The 21100-nt window shown below is 40.7% G+C and overlaps 1 protein-coding gene across 1 annotated transcript in view; it reads right to left on the reverse strand.

The window, feature by feature from the left end:
- The window catches only part of LOC140916619 (coagulation factor XIII B chain-like), a 148434-nt gene that overhangs the window by 94841 nt on the left and 32493 nt on the right, over positions 1–21100 (reverse strand). Inside the window, exons 7-8 of the mRNA XM_073358292.1 lie at positions 20871–20959; positions 18969–19055 (exon numbers count right to left, since the gene is read on the reverse strand). Coding sequence (XP_073214393.1) covers positions 18969–19055; positions 20871–20959 — 176 coding nt within the window. The remainder of the gene's footprint in view (positions 1–18968; positions 19056–20870; positions 20960–21100) is intronic.

Below are 21100 nucleotides of genomic sequence, written 5' to 3' on the forward strand. Positions count from 1 at the left end.
AGTGACTCCACAGAACCTGAAGGTAACCATGGGGGCAGACCTTAGAGAGTTGTTAGAGGACCTCCTAACAACACAAACCCCTTTATGACCAGGAGAGGGGCCCAGCAGAACAATCTTCCACTCTAGATTACAGTGTGCCGACTAACATCTTTGACACTGAGGTGGCCTAACACGAGGACCAACTGTCCAGGGATGTTGATTTGTTTCTTGGCCAGACTGTACAAATAGGTAGCAAATATCTGCCTCCTGTCCTGACTGCCAGACACTAGCCATTTGGTATGCAGCAGGGGTTATGCCTTCACCATTGCCATGTGGCACCATATTTAGACAATGTCATAATCTACAGTTAGGACTGGTCCACCCATCTCTGGGACTTGGCCACAGTCCTACAGTTACTGCGAGATGCCAGTCTGATGGTGAACCCAAGAAACTGCAAAATGGGAAGGCAAAAGATTAAATAGAACAGCTAGTTGATAAAGTGGATACCATTAATGAAGGCTCCTTCGAACCCACAAGGGGAGAGGCAATTCTTGGCTGAGTCCTAGGTGGGGCACAGGATCTGGTCCAAGAGGTGAATTTAGCTAAGCACTCAGTAATAGCGACAATAATGTAATTAAATTTGCAAAAAGAAAAGGAGTACTTGTGGCACCTTAGAAACTAACCAATTTATTTGAGCATAAGCTTTCGTGAGCTACAGCTCACTTCATCGGATGCATACTGTAGAAACTTCAGAAGACATTATATACACACAGAGACCATGAAACAATACCTCCTCCCACCCCACTCTCCTGTTGGTAATAGCTTATCTAAAGTGATCACTCTCCTTACAATGTGTATGATAATCAAGTTGGGCCATTTCCAGCACAAATCCAGGTTTTCTCACCCTCCGCCCCCCCACACAAAAACTCACTCTCCTGCTGGTAATAGCCCATCCAAAGTGACCACTCTCCTTACAATGTGTATGAAAACCAAGGTGGGCCATTTCCGGCACAAATCTAGGTTTTCTCACCCCCCACCCAAAACACACACACACAAACTCACTCTCCTGCTGGTAATAGCTTATCCAAAGTGACCACTCTCCCTACAATGTGCATGATAATCAAGATGGGCCATTTCCAGCACAAATCCAGGTTTTCTCACACCCCCCACCCCCATACACACACAAACTCACTCTCCTGCTGGTAATAGCTCATCCAAACTGACCACTCTACTTACAATGTGTATGATAATCAAGGTGGGCCATTTCCAGCATTGTAAGGAGAGTGGTCAGTTTGGATGAGCTATTACCAGCAGGAGAGTGAGTTTGTGTGTGTATGGGGGTGGGGGGGTGAGAAAACCTGGATTTGTGCTGGAAATGGCCCACCTTGATTATCATGCACATTGTAGGGAGAGTGGTCACTTTGGATGAGCTATTACTAGCAGGAGAGTGAGTTTGTGTGTGTGTGTTTTGGGGGGGGGTGAGAAAACCTGGATTTGTGCTGGAAATGGCCCAACTTGATTATCATACACATTGTAAAGAGAGTGGTCACTTTGGATGGGCTAGTACCAGCAGGAGAGTGAGTTTTTGTGGGGGGGGGGGGGGTGGAGGGTGAGAAAACCTGGATTTGTGCTGGAAATGGCCCAACTTGATTATCATACACATTGTAAGGAGAGTGATCACTTTAGATAAGCTATTACCAACAGGAGAGTGGGGTGGGAGGAGGTATTGTTTCATGGTCTCTGTGTGTATATAATGTCTTCTGAAGTTTCTACAGTATGCATCCGATGAAGTGAGCTGTAGCTCACGAAAGCTTATGCTCAAATAAATTGGTTAGTCTCTAAGGTGCCACAAGTACTCCTTTTCTTCTTGCGAATACAGACTAACACGGCTGTTACTCTGAAACCTGTAATTAAATTTAACATTCTTGTAGGGGGGGGAAATACCAAAGACACCCACCATACTAGCATTTAACTTCAAAAAGGGGAACTACACAAAAATGAGGAAGCTAGTTAGGCAGAAATTAAAAGTAACAGTGAAAAGAGTGAAAAGCCTGCAAACCACACAGAAACTCCTTTAAAACACCATAATAAAGGCTCATACTAAAGGTATACACCCAAATTAAAAAAAAAAGCAGTAAGAAGATAAAAAAAAATGTCACCAAGGCTAAACAGAGTAAAAGAGGCAACTGGAGGCAAAAAGTCATACTTTAAAACTGAAAGTCAAATCCTATTGAGGGGAAAATAGAAAAGAGCATAAATTAAGGAATATTAAATTGCCGAACTACTAACTGTGGTATGTAACCTATCACTTAAATCAGCCTCTATACCAGATGACTGGAAGATAGCTAATGAAACACTGATTTTTTTTTTTTTTAAAAAGGCTCTAGAGGGAATCCTGTTAATTACAGGCTGGTAAGCCTAACTTCTGGACCAGACAAATTGGTTGAAACCATAGTCAAGAACTGAATTGTCAGACACATAGATGAACATATGTAGGGGAAGACTGAACACAGATTTTGGAAAGGGAAATCATTCCTTACCAATGTATTAGATTTCTTTGAGGGTATCAACAAGCATGTGGACAGGGTGATTCAGTGAATATAGTGTACTTGGACTTTCAGAAAGACTTTTGACAAAGTCCCACACCAAAGGCTCTCAAGGAAAGTAAACAGTCATGGGATAAAAGGAAAGATCCTTTCCTGGATCAGTAACTGGTTAAAACATAGGAAATAAAGGGTAGGAATAAATAGTCAGATTTCACTATATAAAGAGGAAAAAAGCAGAGTCTCTCAAGGACCTGTGCTGTTCAACCTATTCATAAATGATCTGGAAAATGGGGTAAACAGTGAGGTGGCAAAGTTTGTAGATGATACTAAATGACTCAAGATAGTTAAGTCCAAAGCTGGCAGCAAAGAGTTACAAAGGGATCTCACAAAACTGGGTGACTGAGCAACAAAATGACAGATGAAATTCAAAGTTGAGAAGTGCATAGTAAAGCACATTGGAAAACATAATCCCAACTATTCATAGAAAATGATGGGTTCTAAATTAGCTGTTACTACTCAAGAAAGAGGTCTTGGAGTCACCATAGATAGTTCTCTGAAAACATCTGCTCAATGTGCAGCGGCAGTCAAAAAAGCTAACCGAATTATTGGAACCATTAGGAAAGGGATAGATAATAAAATAGAAAATATCATAATGTCACTATATAAACCCATGATACCCCCACATCTTGAATACTGCATGCAGTTCTGGTTGCCCCATCTCCATATATTAGAATTGGAAAAGGTACAGAGAAGGGCAACAAAAATGATTAGGGATATGGAACAGCTTCCACATGAGGAAAGATTAAAAAGACTGGGACTGTTCATCTTGGAAAAGAATGACTGAGGGGGAAATATAATAGAGGTCTATAAAATCACAAATGGGGTAGAGAAAGTGAATAGGTAAGTTTTATTTACCCCTTCCCTAACACAAAAACCAGGGGTCACCCAATTACATTAATAGGCAGTAAGCTTAAAATAAAAATAAGGAAGTACTTCTTCACACAATGCACAGTCAACCCACGGAACTCGTTGCTGGAGGATATTGTGAAAGTAAAACAGGGTTTATAAAAGAATTAGAGGGTAGGTCCATCAATGGCTATTACCCAAGATGGTCAGGGATGCAACCCCATGGGAGTTGGAACAATTTTTATAGTTGGGTGCCAAAAGCCATTGAACAAAACTGTAAACCCTGTGCATGATGGAAACCACTTAAAGACAGGGGGTGCTGCTGCAACCTCAACATCCCTAGTTCAAGTTACTCCATGCTCTGGTTATCCCTACACCTCTGACTGCCAGAAGCTGGCACAGGACAACAGGAGATGGATCATTTGGTAATTGCCCTGTTCTGCTCATTCCCTTTGAACCATCTGGCACTGTCCACTGACAGAAGACAGGATATGGGGCTAGATGGACCATTAGTTTGATGCAATATGGCCATGTTTATCGGCCAACATACCTGTTCCAAGCATCAAAAAACAGGTGTGTCCTTCCTGGGCCCAGTCTGATATTATGGACAGTTTGTGCTAATTTTTGCCTCACTGGCAGCACTTCTCATAGACCTTATCGAAAAGTGAGCCTCAAGACAGATTGGAGTCACCTCAGTGAGACCAGGTGTCTCAGGAGATGAAGAGAATTCTCTGCAGTAAATGCTTTCTGCACAGCCCCAACTTCACACGGGAGTTTATTTTACAGACCAATGCCTCAAAGTGAGCACTGGGTGTGGTCCTTTCCCAACTGTTCCAAGGTCACTAATACACCATCGTCTACATGAATAGGAAGTCCCTAGACAAAGAGATTTGGTACTCTGCCCTCAAAAAGATTTTTGCCCATCCACTGGGCCATGAGGGTGCAAGTACACTACCTGTTAGGTACCCTGTTTATCTTGATCACTGATCCTATAGCTCTGCACTAGCTCCTGAGCAGTAGAACACTGTCCAGGAAAGGAACATTATAACACTGATTTCTGTTCAATGACTGAGGAAGATGTAGGCACAATTATTGAGTGCACCAATGGATCTAGTCAGAGCGGGGAGATATGTGATGGGGTGTACTACCCCTTTACGGGACAGTCTGGTGCTTACAACCAAGACAACCTGGGTGTAAACACGGGCTGCTACAGATTGCAGGCCTATTAGTCTTTAGGTCACTAGCCTGACTAGGGCCCTAGAGACTTTGCATATCTGACTATAAGTTTTGTTGCTCTGACTCAAGGCTCAGAGATCTCAAGGGCCGTAAGAATGGGTTAAGCAGTTCCTCCCCAAGCTGACACCTAAGGGAAAGGGAGAATAAGCCAGCCTGCCTCCTAGAACAATAAGAAAGCACTAGGAATTCTGCCAGAAGGGGTCAGTTTGGACGGTTGGTTTTTTAAAGGGGACACACATTTTGTTAGTTTGGTTTTGGCCTCCCCCTCCAGGATCCTATACACACACACTCCTCCTGACTGATAGGGGGCTGGGGTGGGGATTGGGCTTCCTACAGTACAATACCTCCCTGGGCCAGTTTTCCTCCACATCATCCCCAACACAGGCTAGTCACTAAATGCCATAATTTGGCTCAGGTAACCTTGCCTGTTATTAAAGTTGCTGGACACACTCCATTATAAGACCCTGTTTTCAGGTGCTTACGACTTTGTCAAACATTAATTGTTGCAGATAAAATTTTCTATGCTGGGTGTCACTCAGTATGAATTGTTTTTGAAAATATCTGCTAACACGGTTTAGCCATTTATAAGAAGGAGATTATAGAAGGAAAAAAATTGTTTTGCTAATGTTAAAATAATCTTACAGCTGTTTTGTTAAGAAACTAAGGCACTTGGATGCTTTGGGGAAAAGACTTGAAACTTGACTGGAATGTCCACCTGGTATCAAGAATGTATCTTTTACTTCTCGTCCAGAATATTCACTAAAATTTGGCAAGTTATAAGTTTATGTAAATCTCTGAAATTTCAAAGGCCCAGTATAGATCTGTTACAATTTGACAGCTAAATTCTTTGAAGATCCTGTCCACACTGAGTGTTTTCTAGGGTTGCAGGGTCTGAGCAGGACTTCACTGCTATTGTTTTTCCTAGCTTCTAGGGTCCATAATGGTTCTGAACATCAAAACTGAGACCACTGAAAATTGTCTCTCCTGCATGCTCATTCCCCACAGTGATGGTGCCCAGTCAACCTGGAAAAGGAGAAGCAAATAGAATGACTGAAATACAGTGGGGTGAAGAGCATTGATGAGCAGAGCCAACCTGTAAGGATGGAGATAAGAAGAATCAGGAGAGGCTCTGGGGTGGGGTTAAGGAGTAATAAATATGGGTTGCAGGAAGAGCATTGATATTAATAATAATTTGTATTACACCCACAAATATATTTGGCTGTTCACAAAAGACAAAGAAATACTTGGTACCTGTCCCAAGAAATTTACAATCGAAATATTAGACATGACACAACAAGGGCAGGGGCGTGACAAACAGCAGAGAGGGTCTGGATGAGGAAGGCTGAGGGTCACAACAACATGATCTTACAGTTACTCAGGTCAAGAATAAACATTTTCATGATAAGTCATCTGCTAGAATTGGTATTATAACACTAGCTTATAGAAATCAAAGGATTTATTGGGACTCTGCAAGTAGTAACTCCAGCACAAACAGGCAGAGCTAAAACTCCTTACTAATGCCCTGATCAGATATAACAACATATTAGAAACAAAAACAAAAAAGCAACAACTTTGCACTAAGATAAAGATACAGCACCACCTGTGGGTGACGGTTCTATCTATACTAACCACGACACTATTTTTGAATTTCTCTTAAGCAGAACATGATCATGTTTTTGAAGTATTTTAGCCAGGAGCCTGAAAGAACAAAAATGCTGCTTACTGTTCAAGATACATCTTGGAGTGGGCATCCAGTTATTCTTTGTGCATGTAACTTTTGCTTGCTGATTTTCGGGGACATATTCATGATCACACACATATGAAATTTCTTCACCTTCTTTGTAGTATTTCTGCCATAGAATTAGGAATCTACCATTTGACAACCAAATGGGAGAACACTTTTCTAAAGGAAAAAGGTTTAGTATGGTTAGCCGTTGGACAGCAAGTATTTAAACTGGGGTGGGGGGGAATGAGATCCTTTGGCTTTCCACTTTCTGTCAAGCCTACCATTCTGTGCACCAGGTATTCTATGCTTCAGATCCCTCATTAAAATTCACCTCTTTCACTGTCACATCCTATGTCATTCTGACCACCAATGTCTCTAAACCTACTGATCTTGTACTGGAACAGCTATGCTGTGCATTATGTTGACCTGAATTTGACTGTAAACTCTTTGGGGAATGGATCTTGTCCTTGTTTGTGCTTTGTGAAGACCCATACATGCCCACAGCTCTATTTAATTAACAACACTGTACCAGGTTGTGGTGACCCCCACTTCTCTCTTCTAACTTTTCATGGGAAGTAGCTATTCCTATCCGCAATTTTGTAACTAATCTAATGGAGATTTTCCTTTAGTTTTTCAAAGGGTAGAATAAAAGTTTTCAAACATCAAGACTTCAAAAATGAGCACTTTACACATTGGGGGCTGGAGGAGTAAAATCTCATGATATTTCTGCCACTTCTAACATAAAAATAAAATAATCTGTACTTTCAAAACCCATACAGGGCCAATTAGTGTACATTCCCCTCGCCTACTATAAGTGATCAGAATTTCAGTTTTGAAATTAGTTAGAATCGTCTGTGATGAGTAGTGGGGAAAACAGGGCTGGAGACTCTATGAGGGGCCAGGGAGCAGGGCTGGACAGACAGTCAGACATTTATACATGCTCCATGGAAAAAAAATATTCATAGCAGATGGAGAAAACTTGGGTGTAGGTAACAGATTTCTCCAACTGGAACGCAAAGTTTTCCACTTAGAGTGGATCTGGCTTTGTAAAAAGCTTTGTGCACAAGACTGGGAAATCTTAGATATTGGCTAAAGACTTTATGGAACAGCTGTGATGCTTTTAGGTCTCTCAGACTCCCCTGGTCTGCGCCCAACCTCTGAATTACTTTCCAGCCCAGAGCCAATTCTCCAGGTACTAAGTGTGTTCCCAGCACATACCAGTTCCCAGAATATGCTGAGAAATAGATCTGGACAGGGAACCATTTTCCTATTTCACATTAAGACAAAACCTGAGACCTTTTGAAAATTTTCATAAAAAATATGAGAGAGAGAGAGATGCTCATCCCAGAAAAGCCAAGTGGTAGGGCACTTACACAGTAAGTGAGAGACCAAGGTCAAGTCCCTGCTTTGCCATTCTCCCACATCCCAGCTAAGTGATCTAATCGCTGCCCTCATCACTGATTATAAGCCACTGGTAAAACTACTGGGTTCAAAGGCGATGCACTGCTGGGATGGCCACACCTCATAACCAAAGAGCAAATTAGCCCTTACTATTTCAGGAAACTGGAGTTATCCATGGAGAATGGTTGTTTTCTATGGGGGCTATGAGTAGTAATAGCAAAATGTGAACAGCAAAAGATGCCAGTGGAATTACATGAGCAGCACCAAAGAGTAGTAAAAATGAAAGGAGTGGCCAGAAGTTATTTTAGGTGGCTGGCTTTAGTTCAAGATATAGAAATGGAAAGTAGCCAGCATGACTCCTGCAACAGCCACTGAAACATACCAGAAACGATACTATGTCACCCATGAAAGGGGGCTATGAAGCCTGTCAATGGCTGCACATTGACTTTGCAGAAAAATAAGCAAATTTATTTAGTTGTGGTTGTTGCTTATTCTCGGTGGCCAGAGTTGGTGTACATGACAACAATCTCTTCTGTTTGCCATCTACAGGTTACCTACAGAGCTCTTTTCAGATAATGGTCCATAATTTATTTCTGAGGATTTTCACACATTTCTATGGAAAAATGTGTGGAAGCATATTTGGTTGGCTACCTATCACCCAGCATCAAATGGATTGGCCGAGTGTTTTGTGCAGATATTGAAACAAGCATTAGACCAAAATAATGGGGGACATAGTGCATTGCAAATTTCATGTTCTCATATAAGTCTAGCTCAGTCTGTCAGCTGAGTTTTTTAAGACTTTAGTTAGGTACTACATTTGATTTACTTAGACCAGACTTACTGAGAATACTCAATGAAATACAGCAAACAGTCAAAAACCCACAATGTAAACCTGCCAGGTTTGTCTGCATAGGACAGGCAGTGTTGGTACAAAATCACAGGAGACGGATGAAGTGGGGAAAAGGTGTGGTAAAGCAGATATTGGGACCTGACATGTTTGGTAGAGGTAAAAAACTGACATGTTTGGTAGAGGTAAAAGAGGAGACAATGAAGAGGCACACTGATCGACTGTTACTAGATACAAGCTCAGCATGGTTATAGGATGTGGCCTCTCAAGTTAGTAAAGAAGGTTGTACATTTTGTTGGCCAGAGGAAATGGTGCTGCTAGAAGGTAATGGCTGAAAAAGAAGGGGAATGAGCATGCTCTTGCTGAGCATGATCCATAAGGAACAGGACAAAGGTCAGGTGTCACTCACTCTTCCTGGCAGTTACCACTGGCCTCAGTGAAATCACAGACCTCCCACATGGTTACATTTATGAAATTTTTTACTGTGTTTGTTTTAATTGAGGAATTCACAGCGGAGGAGTGTGCTGTTTTGAAAACTGTTGTCATAAATATAAAGGGAAGGGTAAACCCCTTTGAAATCCCTGCTGGCCAGGGGAAAGCTCCTCTCACCTGTAAAGGGTTAAGAAGCTAAAGGTAACCTCGCTGGCACCTGACCAAAATGACCAATGAGGAGACAAGATACTTTCAAAAGCTGGGAGGAGGGAGAGAAACAAAGGGTCTGTGTGTCTGTCTATATTCTGTCTTGGCCGGGGATAGACCAGGAATGGAGTCTTCGAACTTTTAGTAAGTAATCTAGCTAGGCATGTGTTAGATTATGATTTCTTGAAATGGCTGAGAAAAGAATTGTGCTGAATAGAATAACTATTTCTGTCTGTGTATCTTTTTTGTAACTTAAGGTTTTGCCTAGAGGGGTTCTCTATGTTTTGAATCTAATTACCCTGTAAGGCATCTACCATCCTGATTTTACAGGGGGGATTTCTTTATTTCTATTTACTTCTATTTTTATTAAAAGTCTTCTTGTAAAAAAACTGAATGCTTTTTCATTGTTCTCAGATCCAAGGGTTTGGGTCTGTGGTCACCTATGCAAATTGGTGAGGCTTTTTATCCAACATTTCCCAGGAAAGGGAGGGTGCAAGTGTTGGGAAGATTGTTCATTGTTCTTAAGATCCAAGGGTCTGGGTCTGTAGTCACCTAGGCAAATTGGTGAGGCTTTTCACCAAACCTTGTCCAGGAAGTGGGGTGCAAGGTTTTGGGAAGTATTTTGGGGGGAAAGACGTGTCCAAACAGCTCTTCCCCAGTAACCAGTATTAGTTTGGTGGTGGTAGCGGCCAATCCAAGGACAACGGGTGGGATATTTTGTACCTTGGGGAAGTTTTGACCTAAGCTGGTAAAGATAAGCTTAGGAGGTTTTTCATGCAGGTCCCCACATCTGTACCCTAGAGTTCAGAGTGGGGGAGGAACCTTGACAACTGTATTAAAGTATATAAGTATGTTAAAGTATACAAGCACCTTCAGCATAAAACTATGACAGTAAGATCCATGTGGACTTGATCAGTGTTTTCCTGATCCTGCTTGCAGGCTGGAGGGCTCTGTAGGGAAGCATGCAATCTGGATCTAGTAGCAGTTAGGCTGTAAAGAGGCAGCTTGCAGTAAAATGGGGTGAATTGTGCCTCCCTGCCTTGGGGACCAGCCTCCTTTCTCTCTGTGTTTTTGGTTTTGTGTCTTAAAATTTTGGACGCTAAGAAATAAAGTCATGTTATTATGCAACCTTCCTAAAAGGATATTTTGTGTGTTTATCTAACTTCTTTGTTGGTATGCCATGACTAACAAGGGGGAAGTCCTACTAAAGATTTTTTCATGTCCCTGGATTACGAGTCTTGACTGGGAGATGTAAGAGCCAGACTACAAAAGCATTGTTATACAGTCTTCCCACTCCTCCCATCCTGGTTCCTTCAAATGCTGATGATACTCTACAGATTTATTAGTGTTTCATGCTACAATAGTATTTTTAAGAAAAAAATCAAATTTACATTTACTTACTAAGACATTTTGGCATTAGGTCCCAGCCATCTGCAGTACATCTGATTAGATTCGAGGTGCTCTCACTCTTAGATACATAACCATCAAGACATCTGTAGAAAATTGTCACCCCTAAACGTACTGGAAAGTCTTTTTCGCTGTGGTTTTTGTAATAGCCAGTTAATCTGCCATTTTCTAAATGTGGGTAGTCACAGAGTTTCACTTTAAAAGAAAGTTTTGAACATATATATATATATTACAGAGTACATGAAAGAAAAATTAACTTGTTTTAGTCACTCATCAGTTCTCTCCTCAGTTTTAGTACTTTGCTATTTGAATGTTACATTAACTGGAGTCATGAGTTCAGGACATATACAATCTGATGATCTGGATTATTTTACTTCTCACCTCCATAAGCTTTGCCTACCAAGCAGCATGAGACAGCTTTAGAAATTACTGCATAACAGCTTGTTATTCAAAGACTCCAGGAAGGATTACCCTGTTCTGTGGAAACTAATTGGAAGAGGTGGGAGGAGGGGAGAGCTCCGCAAGATTCCACTCACAGTTCACTCAGATTGTTCCATTGGTGCATGCGTTACCGCTTTCACCTGGTGAACAGAGGATCCTGCCCCCAGAACACACATATTGTGAGGGATCTCCTCACAGTACACGACCATCCACAAGTGGGCAAGATGGTACCTTGGAGGTGAGTGATTTCCCACCACACAGAACAAACTCAGTGTTTACTGCAAAATCTGTAGTCTCATTATCAGAGGGTTAATTTATAATGACACTGTTGGGCTTCAAAATTTCTTACACCTCCTCCTGTTTTAGACAGCTTTCATTTATTGTTAAATATCAAGGGCCAAATTCCTCAATTTTTACTTAGTCCCTACTCAACAAAACTCTCATTGCAGCCACAGAGATTTTATCTGAGGAAAGATTAGGTAAACATTTGAGAAAAAACTTTGTGATTTAGCACAGGAAGAACCACCTGGAAAAAAACTGTAACAGTTCAGAATAAATGAAGGTACCAAATCTGAGGGCACAAAACTAGGGCTGTGGTGTATATGAGTGACTCAGCGTCCAAATATGTCCCATAGGGTTTCTTACCATTCATACTGTACTGGTATTGTGCCTGGTATGCTACCATTTTGACAGGTAAAATGCAGAGGTACAAATCTTCCCTCTAGTAGGGTTAATCCTAACACATTTGCCAAGTCAGTCATAGTGTATATGTTCATTGCACAGTTATTTACGACTATCTGATAGCACACCATGTTCTTTTCACAGGGACGTTTTCCAAGACGTTCAAAGTAACCTTTGCAAAAGGGAAAAGCCCTGCAAGTATGAATCTTTCATTTCTGTTTACTGCAGAAGTGAGGCCTCTAGCTTATTTTAATTTAAATATTTTTACACTGTCAATGATACACATTATATAATCATCGGGATTTTGATAGCTGTTTTAATATGTTTAAAAACTTACAGATACATCTTGGAATAGTAACCAGCCATTCTTTGTACATTCTGCTGTCTTTTCCATGTTGTCAGTTTCAAAGTGAAATCCAGGATTACAATCTACTCTGATTACATCCTCTTCTCTGAGCACTCTCTTTTGGGGCTGGAAGGTTCCATTAGTCACTAATGGGGGATCACATGTAATTTCTATACAGAAATAGACAAACAAGTTGAAATGCAAACAGGACTTTAGGCTATAAATCCCCTTCAGTTAAGATTCTTTATATCCATCTTTTTTATTACCTCTCAACATTGAGTATACGAGCACTTTCTGCATCAAACTGTGAACGTGAGATCCCTGAGCACTTAATGAAGTCTGTAGCTCTTCTCCTGTGTCTGCTGCTGGGAGGATCTGCTTAGGCTAATTTTATTTTATTTTATTGTGTGGGGAGCAGGTAGTTATTGTTATAAGTATCATTCTGATTAGGGTGGGAAAGCTTTTTCAAAAAGGCAAGTCTTGCAGTGAGACCTAAAACTGGACAGACATAATTTTTGTTATGTCACATGGAAGTTCATCCTATAGCTGGAGCTGGATCTCCTTCACCAAAAATACCTTATATCTGGTTCACACACACACACACACACATACACTTTCTCCTAGGCTTGGTGATTGGCATTGTCCCAAAGAAGTGCAAGTCTTGGCACATCATAAATGGAGATGTGATTTCCAATGTAGGTGGATCCTGATCTACTAATGGCTTTGTGTTCATGATCAGAAGAACCCCTCCACAATATGTGGCTTCTGGGGGAAGAACCCCCCCCCAACCGCTCATTCCAGGTGGAAGCTCTACTCCTTGCCCTAATTAGATTGGCTGCGTAAATTATGGGTGGCCTTGGCAGGATTAACCCTGAGGTGAGAAATGCAGAACATAATCCTTAGTGCTCAGATGAGACAGGGGTCCTACAAACAAGACTTCTTCACTACACAACCCTGATTCATTCTCAGAGCCACTAGATTTTAATAGTTAGGTTTCAAATAGACCCTCCTTTCTCTGCACCACATTCAAATAGCCCTTCAATACTCAGGAATCCCCGAGTCTCCTGGAAAGTCATCCCTCCAAGACATATTTTGCTGTATGGCATCATGGTAATGGACAAGTCAGGTCTGGTGTCAGAAATTAAAGCACCCACTCATTCTATAGGGCCCATTGACTTATGAGGAGAGGCTGGGGGAATTGGGATTGTTTAGTCTGCGGAAGAGAAGAATGAGGGGGGATTTGATAGCTGCTTTCAACTACCTGAGAGATGGTTCCAAAGAGGATGGTTCTAGACTGTTCTCAGTGGTGGAAGATGACAGGACAAGGAGTAATGGTCTCAAGTTGCAGTGGGGGAGGTTTAGGTTGGATATTAGGAAAAACTTTTTCACTAGGAGGGTGGTGAAACACTGGCATGCATTACCTAGGGAGGTGGTAGAATCTCCTTCCTTAGAAGTTTTTAAGGTCAGGTTTGACAAAGCCCTGGCTGGGATGATTTAATTGGGGATTGGTCCTGCTTTGAGCAGGGGGTTGGATTAGATGACCTCCTGAGGTCCCTTCCAACCCTGATATTCTATGATTCTATGATCAATAAGTATATGAAAAGCATCTATCCCCATGGTACCTATAAATCAGGCCCACATGCCAGAGCATTTTCTTCAATCCATATAACAGTGACTCTGGCAACAATACAGAACAAATGCTAAACAAACCAGAATACAATGACTACAATTACAATTCATGTAGTGTGGCATAAATAAGAGACATCTGAGTACATGAGTGAATTTCACCTGCTGTCTTGATTACAGCAGTGCTACTTATAGAAATACTGGGACTGCTCACCTGTGTCTGCACTTTGAACTCTGCAGTGTTTTGGGGAATGCACTCAGCCCTGCTGTATCAGGCAGTAGATTATGTACATGGATAGTCTCCAGAACTTCGTAAAAATGAGTGTGAATATCTTACCGTCCTCCTTCAAAGATTTTCATTCACTCTCTTGTTAATGACTTTGTCCTGTTTACTGTATATTCAACTGTTTCACCTTTGCAAAGTGGGGCTGGGGATGTCAACGCTATCAAATAATGTGAAATTGTATATATGACAGTTTGCTGTAACAGCACTTGACTATGTACAATATTGAGCATATTTAATATCACCCCACACCAGGGAAGAGTTAAGCTAAAGTGTTGTTGAATATTTAGATTCATTTTGCATCTTACCTTGGCCCTGAGCACAGAAAGCCCAGAGAAGCTGAATGATGAAACAACTCAGCAAAGTCATTCTGGTGGTTGACCAAGTAGACCCAGCACTTGTAATGGCTGACGTTGAGTTCTGCTCCTCTCTGGATTCTGGCCTCAGCAACTGCTTTTAAAGATTGATCTTGCTTTCTAACCCCTCCCTGTAGTTCTGTCTATCACCTCTCTTTCAACATCAAGGTACTAGAGATAACATATGTAAACTCCACCGGAAATACAGTTCAAGGGGTTTTTTTTCAATATCCTCTTTCATTACATGACATTTCTCCCCACACAGCGTGATCTGCGATATACTTGTACAAAGTACTAAGACTTCTACTACTGGGAGTTCAAACAAATTCCTCATGTGTAAATATCAGATTAATTGAGGTTGCTTAAGCTACATTTTTGGTCTGCAGAAACTTTCACTGTGCATTCCCCAGGTTGGTTTTCATCTCTATTACTACATTATTTTTTTTTCTGCTTTCCAAAATGGTCTATTAATTGTTCAACACAAATTTTCATACTACATTCTGCTAACCTAAGAGTTCATGTAGAGTTTCTGTGGATCTGAAGGGGCCTATAGTTTTGAAATGCTGGAAAGGGAGTTCAGGATTTATTCATATGTTTAAAGAGGGGTTCCTGGCTACGGGAAGTTTGAGAACCACGTGCACAAGAAGCATTTGTTGGAATCTTCAGAAATTCCTATTTGGAAAAATGAATGGGGGTTTTCATCAGTTTTTAGAAACCACCTTTTTTCTTTCTTCAGAAAGAAGAAACACACCATACACGATGGAAGACCATTAAATTGATATCCCATCATGTCTGACTATTTCATTTGGCACATGTATTTCAAAAAAATGTGTCCAATTGAAAGACTTTAGTTGCTGAAGTTGTTCCAAACTGAACATTTTATTTGAAATTACAGCTTTTTCAACTTTTCTGATTTGCCAAAGTTTTTCAAAATTTTTAGATTCACTTTGACTTGAACATTTTTCTTTCTTTATTCCAGAATTTTGGCACCGCCAGTGAACCAAACAAATCAGTTCTTCATGAACTGATTCTATCATGTCAGACTATTTCATCTGGCACATGCACTTCAAACAAAAAACCAATGAGACTCAATGAAAGAATTGGGTCTTCAATATTAGAAACCTTGGATCTCATCCCACTTCCACCAAATTTGACCTTGTTCAAATTCCCACTTACCTGCAAAGAAAAAGAAGAGTGGTGAAGCACACAACATCATGAACATGATGTAGTACAAGAGGAGACAAACACATTGGCTAACCAGACCAATGCCTCTTCCACAAGGCTACAAGGGGATTTTTGGGGGAGGGCATTCACTCAGGACTTGCCCAGTCATATGCTCTCTGGCAAAAAGACATCAATCTACCAGTCTGAGCCTGAGTATTGTACTGTCAGACAAGAAACCACTTACTCCACAGAACTGAACTAAAAAGCTAATATTTTTATTTATGCATTTTCAAAGCCAACTGCAGAATATAAGCTGAGTGCAGTGAGAGTTCAGGGATATGAGTTTTGTGTGGATCCCCTCCACCATTTGTTTTGAACCAGTGCACACAGAAGCATTATAAGCACCTATTATTTTAGAAAGTAGAGTATTCTTCTGGGAGTCTTGGAAATCCTTTTATGAAATTACCCCAAATTTGCACCACTTGCTCTAGTCCTATACTTGAAATATCATAGCAATTTTCAAGGCAAACTCGCTGCCCTACGATTTTACAGAACTTTTAAAATATTGTCTATAAACCAAAACTCTGCTGCAAGCTTAGGTAGGTGCTGCCCTATGAACAATGTTCAGAAAGCCACAAATGTTCTGTTTTACTAAACAGCCAAAATCAGTAGGGTCATTCTTAAGTTCTTATGTTTTTTGATAGTTACCCTGAATGTCTGGAACACCCTCCCTTCTTCTTTATGAAATTCCCCAGGATCTCCTGACCCCAGAATACAGTTCCTGTCTCTCTTGCTGTATGACCAACCCCTTCTCTTACACACACATCAGTTTTAGATTAACAAGTTGCTGGGACCCTCTCTCTCTGAAGGTGGCACGATATCCTGGATGTATTTGTATAGCCCCCTTTCCCCTGATCAAAGGTAGCAGGATAAGGGTGCAGCCAGGCTGGCAGATGCAGGAGATAGAACCATGTCTATCCTATGAGGGGATATCTACACTAGAGTTTTTACCTCAAATTAATCGAGTACCAATTAATTCAAGCTAGTTAACATTTTGTAAAGGCTACTTTGGACTCTCCTCAAACATTTGTCCCAGAATACTAACATGGTTTGCCCTAGGCTGATCCTTCTGGTTAACCACAAACATTTGGGAACTGCCCAGATTACCCTTTACATTCGCATTAAATCCCTTGAGTTAACCATCAGTCAAATAAATGGAGGTAAAAAAACTCTAAGGAAGCCAATTCCTGAGACACACCATGGTCTCTGTGTATATAATGTCTTCTGCAGTTTCCACAGTATGCATCCGATGAAGTGAGCTGTAGCTCACGAAAGCTTATGCTCAAATAAATTGGTTAGTCTCTAAGGTGCCACAAGTACTCCTTTTCTTTTTGCGAATACAGACTAACACGGCTGTTACTCTGAAGCATTTCACCAGTGGAGGCTGTTATTGTGCAAGTGCGAGTGTTTATCAAACACTGATCAGAAGGTCATTGGCCAAACAGACACTTTGAATTCTGGCATGAAGCAGTACTGAATGTGTAAATCATGTTTTGAAAGAATCCCCCTTGTATGCCAAAGGCTAAGGAAAGAAACATTGTCATCATGGAGTAACTTATCCTGGTGTTTTGAGTGGAGTCAGGATATGGCCAACCAACTACCACCTACAAATGTTACTGTTGTCCGCAGTGTTTCCGATGGACACCTCTGCACAATATCTGGCAGGGCCTGGCCTGGTAACTCTGTTCTTCAGCAAAACATCTCAATGACTATTTATTTGGAGACTTATTGGGTAATACAACGAGTCTAAACATATTGGTTCAACCCCCAAAATACATATTTATTTTATAGAATGAACAGAAAACAATACAAATAGGTGCAAAAATTAAATGAATGCAATAGTAAGGGTGAAATTTCCATTGCACATGATTTAGGAAATGCAGAAGTACTGTGATGGTTCCCCTAGAGAACTAATTTGCATGTATGCACTGAGAGTGGAAGGATGACAGCAGCTGCAGCAAGGTGGACAGGTGAATCCTGGCAGGAGAAATACTCTGTGAGAAAGGGTGTGGGCAGAAGTAGCTGTATATGGGATGTCTAATGATTGGAATAAAGCATATATCTATTCCGCTTTTGCAATATGCATGTGTCCCTGTTCTGTGGCCTATTTGGGACAGACCCACAATTTTCCTGCACTCTGGCCAAAGAATCCCATCAGTGCTGTCATAAATATAAAGGGAAGGGTAAACCCCTTTGAAATTGGTGAGGCTTTTTATCCAACATTTCCCAGGAAAGGGAGGGTGCAAGTGTTGGGAGGATTGTTCATTGTTCTTAAGATCCAAGGGATTGGATCTGTAGTCACCTAGGCAAATTGGTGAGGCTTTTTACCAAACCTTGTCCAGGAAGTGGGGTGCAAGGTTTTGGGAAGTATTTTGGGGGGAAAGACGCGTCCAAACAGCTCTTCCCCAGTAACCAGTATTAGTTTGGTGGTGGTAGCGGCCAATCCAAGGACAAAGGGTGGAATATTTTGTACCTTGGGGAAGTTTTGACCTAAGCTGGTAAAGATAAGCTTAAGAGGTTTTTCATGCAGGTCCCCACATCTGTACCCTAGAGTTCAGAGTGGGGGAGGAACCTTGACAAGTGCTCACTTATTTTCTATTCCCATCTGGTGGCTAGGAAATTCACCTCAGTGACAGCACTGATTTAATTTCTAATTGACTGTCAAAAGAGGAGCAAAGAATTGAGAATTTAGTCACAAACCACATACAGTTCACAACTGCAGAAATTCTCTGCAGATTTCAGGTCATTTTTGTGTAGTCCTTTCATAATATTTTAAAATTTCTTTTCAGTTTATTTATTTATGTGTTTAACACATAGAACAATGTTTTCCTTTCAATTCTGTTAAATGACTGTCTAGTCTGTAGTTACAGCTCTTAAAAAAAACAAAACATTTTCTTTCCACAGCAGCCAGCCGTCAACAGTGATGGAGGACCCAGCTAAAACACCAAATATTTTCCTGAACTAAACTTTCTGGTTTGCAAATGTCACAAGATCAAGATTTCAAATGATTCTTAGTTTTGACCAGGTGGGAAATGTTGCTGTTTCTGCCAGCCAAGAGAGAAAACCAGAGAGTGCAGAGGCACATGATTTCATTTTAAAGTTAAGAAGAGGCACTGGTTTGGTTTGAGTTTTGGGTGAAGATTTAGGTCCTTCCTTAGAGTTACAAAACCTATTTGCCCATCTTATTGTTGCTTCAAATTGTTGCTTCAAATTTGTTATAGGAATGTATATTTTGATCAAAGACATAAACAAGCATGTGAACTGACAAAGATGAATCCAAGCACAAATGATGACAAAGAATAGGAGATAATGTGTAAATATTACAAATAACTGGTTAATGGCCTCAATGATCCTGAGGTGCTGGTTAAAAATATCTGTTTCAGGCTTCTTATTTTCATTAATCTTGAGTAACTGTCAGATAAAGAGAATAAGAGAAAGTAACAAGTTAGCGCTAAGTGTACAATTTAATCTAATAATAGAAATAACAATGCGATGATCCAGGTCATCTTATTTCTCTCCATCACATGGGGATTCTACCAATCAAAACTTACCAGTTTTACAAATAGAGAAAAAGTTAATGTAGCAACCTGCATGGAACCCAGAAGGATGGTCATGGGTTGCAGAAGAGAAGAGTTCGAAGAAGGGCTCCAGGCACTTAGCCTTTGTGTGTAGATGATTTGCATTGTTATGTGGCAGTTGGAGCAACTCTGTAAAAAGTGGCTTTACTAAAGAGCTAGGTTATTTTCAGTAAGAATAGAGTCCTCTCATTTTATTACCTAGCACTCAGCGAATGAACCAAACATATCACAAGGCAGGGCGCGAGGAGAGACAGCGCATGTGTGGGCCTAATGGACACTGGTACCGAAGATCTCCAATCGGCAGTGCAGGGATGCAGGCACACCTACAGTGGAGCACCCACAGGGACCCTACTCAAAGAAGAATACGAGGTTAGCAAGTACATTTTCAATCTGATATGTTTAGTATACCGAGTTGGGTTTTGACATTTCTTAAGCAAGACAAGACACAAATGCAATTTACTGCTACACCTTGAAGGAGGCAACCAGCTATTCTTTGTGCATTCAGCTGTATTTTGTCCATTATGAATATGAAATCCATGATTACACGTAATTATAATGACATCACCATCCCTATAATGTTCCTTTGAGGTCTGAATCTACCATTATCCACTCCTGGAGGATCACATACAATTTCTAACGAGAATGAGACAGACACATTTTACAAATGAAAATAGGCCAGTAAGCTGTACAATCCATCAGCAATTATTGTGATTTATCTCTGAATAAAACATATGGAAATTGCATAGGAGGGAACCTACTGTGCTCCCCCACTTTTACTGTAATGCTGTTTAAGAAGTTGCCAAATAGAATGTGGATGAACTGATTTTTAATTGAGCAATACGCATGCCAGAGCTGGTCAAAAATTTTCAGTCAAAGCTGTTGCTTTTAAAAGAGAAATGGGTCTTTTTCTAAACCAAATACTTTCACAGAAAAGTTTGGGTAGCTTGGTTTGAAATTTTTGTTTGGAATTTTTCCAGTTTTTCATAAAAATTGGATATTTAAAATCATGTTTTTTCTACTCCCGTTTTCTTCTTTTTAATGTAATCAGCTTAACCAAGCTGCCATCTGGAAGGCTTTAACATCTGCGTTGTAGTGATCAGAGCAAAGAAGCAGCTCTTTCACGTTCACTTATTCCTATCATTGCAGAGTGCCCTCTACTGAAAGCAGGATATTTGAGATACCCACTAGAGCCCGTCTCTACTTACCCTTGCATTCTGGATAGACAATTGCATTTCCATGGTACTGCACCATAAGACTGAGATAAATTAGTTGCAAGTGCATATCCTGGTTTGCAGCGAAGCTCAAGAAAATCATTTCATTTTAGGTACACCCATTGTTCTCATTTGCTGTCCCATTCAACTCTACCATCCGGATTTCCATTTCTTCCACTGAAATAGCACATGGCTCTAAAACAAGAAAAAGAAGCAGTTGTCTTGGTAACCCCCCACACCCCCAGGTAAGCACATTAAAGTAATGTGTTTACACAGGTGATGAGTTTTGTTCAGTGAATCTCTAAATAAACCTCAAAGCCTAAGAAAGCAGTATCTTCTTTACCTAAACAGAGTGGTGCTTTTGTCCAATTCCCATTGTCACAAAAAGATCTGTTCTGTCCTTCCATTGCATAATTTTTTTGGCATTTGAATCCTACAAAGGAGCCAGATGTGTATCCTTTTTCCAAGAATGTAGTTGTGTCTCCATTCTCAATAGTAGGTGGACAGCTATAGTTTTGTCCAGTTTCTAAAGGGAAAAAATAACAATTATAATAATCTTATGAAAAAATGGTTATGATGTAATTTTTTGGCTTTGGTACAGCATGTGGAAAATGGCTCCTTGTCCAAGGTTAGGAAGAACACTTGTAGAAACCCTCATGTGGCTGAG

This window comes from Lepidochelys kempii, chromosome 8, assembly GCF_965140265.1.
Source record: "Lepidochelys kempii isolate rLepKem1 chromosome 8, rLepKem1.hap2, whole genome shotgun sequence".
In the NCBI taxonomy this organism is placed as follows: Eukaryota; Metazoa; Chordata; order Testudines; family Cheloniidae; genus Lepidochelys; species Lepidochelys kempii.